General features: G+C 41.5%; 1 protein-coding gene across 2 annotated transcripts in view; it reads left to right on the forward strand.

The window, feature by feature from the left end:
* Positions 1 to 6332, forward strand: part of EPC2 (enhancer of polycomb homolog 2) — a 73288-nt gene extending 66956 nt beyond the window's left edge. The window contains exons 11-14 of one of the 2 annotated variants that reach the window (XM_060256883.1): positions 430 to 560; positions 3111 to 3267; positions 4335 to 4668; positions 5078 to 6332. In XM_060256883.1, coding sequence (XP_060112866.1) covers positions 430 to 560; positions 3111 to 3267; positions 4335 to 4668; positions 5078 to 5150 — 695 coding nt within the window. In that variant the 3' untranslated portion in view covers positions 5151 to 6332. Of the gene's footprint in view, positions 1 to 423; positions 561 to 3110; positions 3268 to 4334; positions 4669 to 5077 lie in introns of both variants that reach the window. The other variant, XM_060256882.1, reaches the window with a different exon arrangement.
* Positions 6333 to 6778: the final 446 nt, after the last annotated feature.

Below are 6778 nucleotides of genomic sequence, written 5' to 3' on the forward strand. Positions count from 1 at the left end.
AATTCAAACATGAAATTCTGGGGCGTATGGCATTCTCCCGCACAATTAATAATTGCCTATGACCAGGTGTATGACCAAGATGTGTGACCAGATAAGGGACAGATAAATAAATTATTTATTTAGTGATACGATAAAAGCAAGCACTTGACACTCTGCCGCAAGACACGATGAATAGTTACACTAAGCTTCTATTCATTGTTTAACTGACCACGTACCAATAATGTGTACTGTGTCCTGTCTTCCTGATAGTTAAAATCTGTATAAAATGCCTTCAGTGTTCTTGTAAGTGTGCCGCAAGTTGCATTGTTCTATTTTCCTGATAGTTAAAATCTATATAAAATGCTTTCAACGTTCTTGTAAGTATGCTGTGGATTGCATTGTGTTTCTCAATGTAAATTTTAAAACAGTCACCTTTTTCTGCAGTAACAGGGGGGATTACAGAAGAACAATTTCAAACCCATCAACAGCAATTAGTTCAAATGCAAAGGCAGCAATTTGCTCAGCTCCAGCAGAAACAGCAGTCTCAGCATTCCTCCCAACAGACACATCCAAAAGCACAGGTAACTCTTGGTAATATACCAGAAACTTAATTCTAGAACATTCTACCTTTTCTTTTGAACTTGAAATCATTTATTTATGTAATGTATGTGTTTCATTCTATTTATATATCCCTCCCTCTCTGCAAGCAGGCTCAGGAGGGTTCCATCAGAACATAAACGTTAAGACAACATTAAAAGTTTCAGTATAAAACAGTTAAAAACTACTTAAAAATGCTACCTCAGCAGTCATGACCAGTCAGGTCCATCAGATCCCAAGATGACTGTGGGGGTGGGCCTAACTGCCTCAACTGAGGGCCTGGTGGAAGAGCTCTGATTTGCAGGCCCTGCGAAATTGCAACAGGTCTCACGGGGCCCTGATCTCCAAGGGGAGCTCATTCCACCTGGCCCTAGTCGAGGCAAGTTGGATGTCTCTGGGGCTGGGGACCATCAGTAAATGTTGTTGCTGATCTTAGAGTCCTATGGGGCTCATGTGGGGAGAGGCGGTCCTGAAGGTATTCTGGCCCCAGCCGAATAGGGCTTTGAAGGTAAGTACCAGCATCTTGAAACTGATCCAGTACTTGATCAGCAGCCAGTGCAGTTATGAAAGGGTCAGGGTTATGAGTGGAGATGGGACACTTAAAACTGGCTCTCGTTATACAATTTTTTTACAACAAACTCTAAATTGGCCATCTCCTAGATAATGCAGACCAAGTGTGAACTGTGTAGTCAGAGATACAGATCATAGCCATTGCTATGGTGTTGGAAGTGGGCTGCCATTCATTGCTGACTGTTTTTGTCTGTGATACCCTCATTCACACCACTTGCATGGATAGAATGACTTAGTTTAGTAGTGGGGGCGGGCTTTTCTTATGGTCCTTTTTCACTGTAGTTCTGAAAACTTATTTAATGATTCCACAGTGGTACAATGTCCATAGAAGAGTGTTCAGGGGGGTTATGTAAAAAGCACCATATTGCCACCGTTATTGTAAATGCTCCATGCTATGCTGTTTAATATTTCAATCCTATATTAATTATAGTGGCACATTCATTTTATACCAGATACAGAGTGTTTCTCTGAACACATTCTTCAGAAGAATGAATGATTTTTGTAGTTGCTTTGTTTAGAACAAATAGAAATATTTTATACCCTCCCCCTCCATGCCCAGATAATCTTATTTTCAGTGATTGTGATATAGAGCATTGCTTCTATCTTCACATGCATACTGAGACTTTGGAGTTTCTTCTTCTCCCCTAAAAACAAACTCAACAAGCATTTTCTGATTCAGCAGGAGCAGTTATCTTGCTATCAAAGATTTCAGGTTTTCATGGCTGGTAACATCATTAGGGTTTGTAGAATCTTTCGGGCTCAAGTGCCGTGTTCTACTGGAGAAAGTTTTTCTTCCAGACGTTTCGTTCTCGGCTGCGGAGAACATCCTCAGTGGTGTTGCAGCCGGAGCAGGCGCTCTGACCTTCTTGGCTGCTGTGCATTGAGTGAGGCCAGGGCTGCTGGAGAGCTGCTATTTCTAGGCTGGAGGAGGTGTGGTGAAAGGGCAATAGGTTTGTGGATGTGCCTATTGTTTGGTGGGGCTTCCTGGAAGGGCTTCAACCCCTGCTCCTGTGGTGCAGTCTACATTGGCACTACCCAACGCAGTATCAACACCCGCCTCACCGAGCACAAGAGACACTGTCGCTTGTTTCAGCCAGAAAAATCAGCTGTAGCTGAACATGCACTTCAAGAAGGAGACCACATCATCCACTTTGAAAGAACTGAAGTCCTTTCTACGGCCTCACATTATCATACCCGCCTGAACAGAGAAGCTGTTGAGATTTACAAACACCAGCACAACTTTAACAGAAAGGAAGAAGGCATTTCCATCCACCAATCTTGGTATCCAGCTCTGCAAAACACCCTACAGACTATAATTTGCAGAAATTCACAGAACAACCAGTACATTCCACAGAACAATCAGCACAGTCAACAACCATCTTTCTTATCTTCACACCCCTTCCAACCCTCCCAGCAATTAACACAGAACAATGGTCACATTCAACAGCCAGTTTCCTTATCACTACCCTTCCAGGAAACCCCACCAAACATTGAGCGCATCCACAAACCTATTGCCCTTTCACCACACCCCTTGCAGCCTAGAAATAGCAGCTCTCCAGCAGCCCTGGCCCCACTCAATGCACAGCAGCCAAGAAGGTCAGAGCGCCTGCTCCGGCTGCAACGCCATTGAGGATGTTCTCCGCAGCCGAGAACGAAACGTCTGGAAGAAAAACTTTCTCCAGTAGAACACGGCACTTGAGCCCGAAAGATTCTACAAACCCTAATAGTTATCTTGCTGTTGGGGTGGAGAGTAACATCTTGAAGAACTTCTTGTCATTTCAGAACGATTAGAATTTCAGGGTAGTAGAGGTGTGACGGATGGGGGGGAGCAGAGTTCCTAACCCAAAGACGGAATCTGAATTATATATAGAAACTTCTAGTTTATGTTTGCTATAAGAGGCTTCAGCTTCGTTATATGTTTTCTTATTAGTCTGTAATGGTGAACTATTGTGTGACTTCCCCAGGGCTCAAGCACCTCTGACTGTATGTCGAAAACGCTTGACTCGGCCAGCGCCCATTTTGCTGCATCTGCAGTGGTGAGTGCTCCTGCTCCCAGTCGCACTGAAGTGACAAAGGAACAGAGCACCAGCCACAATATCAATGGTGTTGTTCAGCCCTCAGGTACTAATTTTTTCGGTCTTATTACCTTTTATAGATAGTTTGTATACAACAGAACAAATGCTGATACTTTGTGCTGAGAGAAACTGGATTGAAAATTAGTGGTGGGGGTGGGGGGGAGAAGTACAGGAAATGAATGAGATCGGCATCAGTTGAGAAGCAAATTACTTGACCAACTTCTGCTCTTGCCTTGCTCACCAGTTCTTTTGCTGCCTCCTTCCCAAAGCTCAACTGGGCATACACAAGCTCTGATACATACTTTCTGGATCTTGCCCTGAATTTTAGAAAAAAGAGCCCTAGTATTCTGTAGAAGTTAGTGTTGGACTAGGACCGGTTTCAGATTCGCATTTTGCCCTGAAGCTTAATGAATCACTCTGGACAGTCACTGGTTGTATCCTGCAAAAATACATTATTCGAGGTCACAGAAGCAAATTTTTCTGTAGCCCAGTGAGCCATCCCCCCCCCCCCCCCCCCGGTTTGGTTCCTGTTTGGTATGTGGACCTTTATGAACAGATTAGAGGGACAGAACAGGGGAGAGCCAGTTTGGTGTTGTGGTTAAGTGCGCAGACTCTTATCTGGGAGAACCTGGTTTTATTCCCCACTCCTCCACTAACAGCTGCTGGAATGGCTTTGGATCAGCCATAGCTTATCGCAAGAGCTGTCCTTGAAAGCGCAGCTGTTGTGAGAGCCCTCTCAGCACCACCTACCTCACCAGGTGTGGGGGGGAGAAAATATAGGAGATTGTAAACCGCTCTGAGTCTCTGGTTCAGAGAGAAGGGCGAGGTATAAACCTGCAATTCTTCTTCTTCTTGGAAGAGTGAATTGGGTGGAAATTTCAAACCCTTTTTGGCAGCTGAAGTTTCCTTCCATCATCAGCAACAGTTGGAGAATACATGCCAACATCATCCTAACCTACTTGATATTACATGCAAACGTGATAAAATCAAATACATAAATACTTAGCTCTCGATCAGTTTCACAGCGGGTTTAAGTTTTATGTAATATTTTCTGTTGTTTGAAGCCTTTGAAATGTGCTTGAAATCTTAATAAGTGTGTTTGTTTCTTGACAGCAACGTCAAAAACTTTGTACTCCACCAACATGGCTCTGTCATCTAGCCCAGGGATCTCAACTGTACAGCTTGTAAGGACAGTTGGCCATACCACCACAAACCACTTAATCCCAGCATTGTGCACAAACAGTCCTCAGACGCTTCCTATGAACAATTCTTGTCTCACCAACGCAGTGCACCTCAACAATGTCAGTGTTGTATCTCCAGTCAATGTACATATCAATACAAGGACTTCAGCACCATCGCCAACAGCCTTAAAACTTGCCACGGTTGCTGCCAGTATGGACAGAGTGCCAAAGGTGACTCCCAGCAGTGCCATCAGCAGCATAGCAAGGTATATATATATATATATAAAATAATGATGATGGGACAAGGAGTTGTGTATGTTTGTGGTAAAGAAAAAAATTAAATTTGGTGCCCATATAATGTGATGGCTGCGGTCAGAAGATAAATTCTGCAGTTTATATGAAGCATTCAGAATGAATGTATGAGTGTTTTGGGTTTGTTTGTTTACTTTGCATAACTTCTGCAGGGTTTGTTTTTTTTACTTGTTTGCGTAATTAATTCTAAGAAAGACGTTTATCAAGGGCAGCGAGGCTCCGTTTTCCAGCTATCATTAGTCTCTGACTTCTGACATTTCAGCGGGTGTTGCTTGCTCAGTTCAAATACCTTAATAGCGTGTCGGTGGAAACCCATATAGATAGAGCTTTCCACTTGTAACTGTTATGCGTTGTCTTTTTCAGAGAGAACCATGAACCGGAAAGATTGGGTTTAAATGGAATAGCAGAGACAACAGTAGCAATGGAAGTGACATAACCTCAAAGCAGTGGTTCAACCTGTGCTGATGGTGTAGTCGTTTATATTCCAACTGAATGCAAAGCAGCACTCTGTGGATCACAGGGAATTAAAATGGACCTAAAATGGACTATCATATCGTATAAAGTCGATATAATGTACATTTTGTAAAATTGGGAAAATCACTACCTTGTAAAATAGTTTATTTGTATCATCAATATTATTTCTGTTACTTGAATAGTAGATATTCATCATCATGCTTTTGCACTTGAATTTGCAACTGAATGGATTTAAAAATAATTCTTTAATGGGATCATGAGCATGAAATGGGATCCTGCATCACTTGTTTTAACTATTTATTTTGCCATGTTTACATTTTGTATCTTGTAAAAATAAATCCAACTTTGTGTCTAAAAAAAAGTTAAAGATTCATAGCTAGGAAAAATTCTTGTAATTTTTTTCTAAAGGAAATGTAAAGTTTTCACTTGGTTCATTTTGTTTCACAATTTTAGATGGACTTTTTGGTAAATACTTTAGTGGCATTTCACTGTCAAATATGAAGTTCAAGGCAAAATAGTATTTTCTATTACTGTGCAGGGGAAAGGGATGGATCGATACATGCAAATTTAATGTAGTAACCCACTTTTCCATATATTTTGAATGTATATTTCTATTTATAATACCAGTTTATAAAAAAATAATTACACAGAAAACCTGACTAGTAAAAATTATGCATCTAGCACATATTAAACTGTGCAGATATGAAGAAAATTTTCAACTGATTATATTTTATCTGAAGTCTGCATAATTTAACTGGCTTTTAACTGTAACACACCACATAAATGATATTTTACCAGGTATGTATTGCATTATATATCATTGCAATAATTATTGGATGTCTAGATATCGAGCCATCCCAGGTGGTGGGGGAGGGGGGGAGGGTTGTGGCAGATTGTCTTTCAATTTTGGAGAGTTTTCCTGTGGCTACAAGGCAAGTAACGGGCTGGAAAAAGTCTGACTGTAAGCATTGGACACCTTCGTAGTGTAGTGTTTTAGTGACTTTTTTTATACGGTTCTTGTAAATTAGATATGTGTAGTGGTGTTTCAGAATGTTTGTTTATGCACTAGTTCAGACAACTTTCCCTGTTACTTGTTCTTGATAAGTGAAAACTGCAGGGAAATAAAAATACATATCAAAACATGGGCATCTTGCATATGTGTTTATTTACAGTGTAGAGAGCAATTTGTTGATTTCAGGGGCCTAGTACATAATCAAACACACTGCTAGCTATTTAGCATGTGCCCCTGCAATTCTTTTTAGCAAAATTGATATATGCAAATTTCTGAGGGCATATGACCTCCTGGGCTAGTAAATTCATTGTCTGAGCCAGTACTGCACGAGGCTGGATCGCTGCAACCAGCTACTGGGACCACGTCTATAATTCCCAGCAGTGGACAGGCTACGTTGTGCACATCACTGAACCAAGTAGTGCTAATACAAGCTGACATCATGGACTCTGCACTGGAGAAAGTGTGCAGGCAGCATACTTTTGCTGAGTCAGGCGATGGGGTGGGCTTGGAAATGTTAGTTTCCCTTCATTTGCACTCTGTGTACATTAGCATGCGTTTCACAAATAATCTCTGCCTTA

This window comes from Heteronotia binoei, chromosome 16 (assembly GCF_032191835.1).
Source record: "Heteronotia binoei isolate CCM8104 ecotype False Entrance Well chromosome 16, APGP_CSIRO_Hbin_v1, whole genome shotgun sequence".
Classification (NCBI taxonomy): Eukaryota; Metazoa; Chordata; class Lepidosauria; order Squamata; family Gekkonidae; genus Heteronotia; species Heteronotia binoei.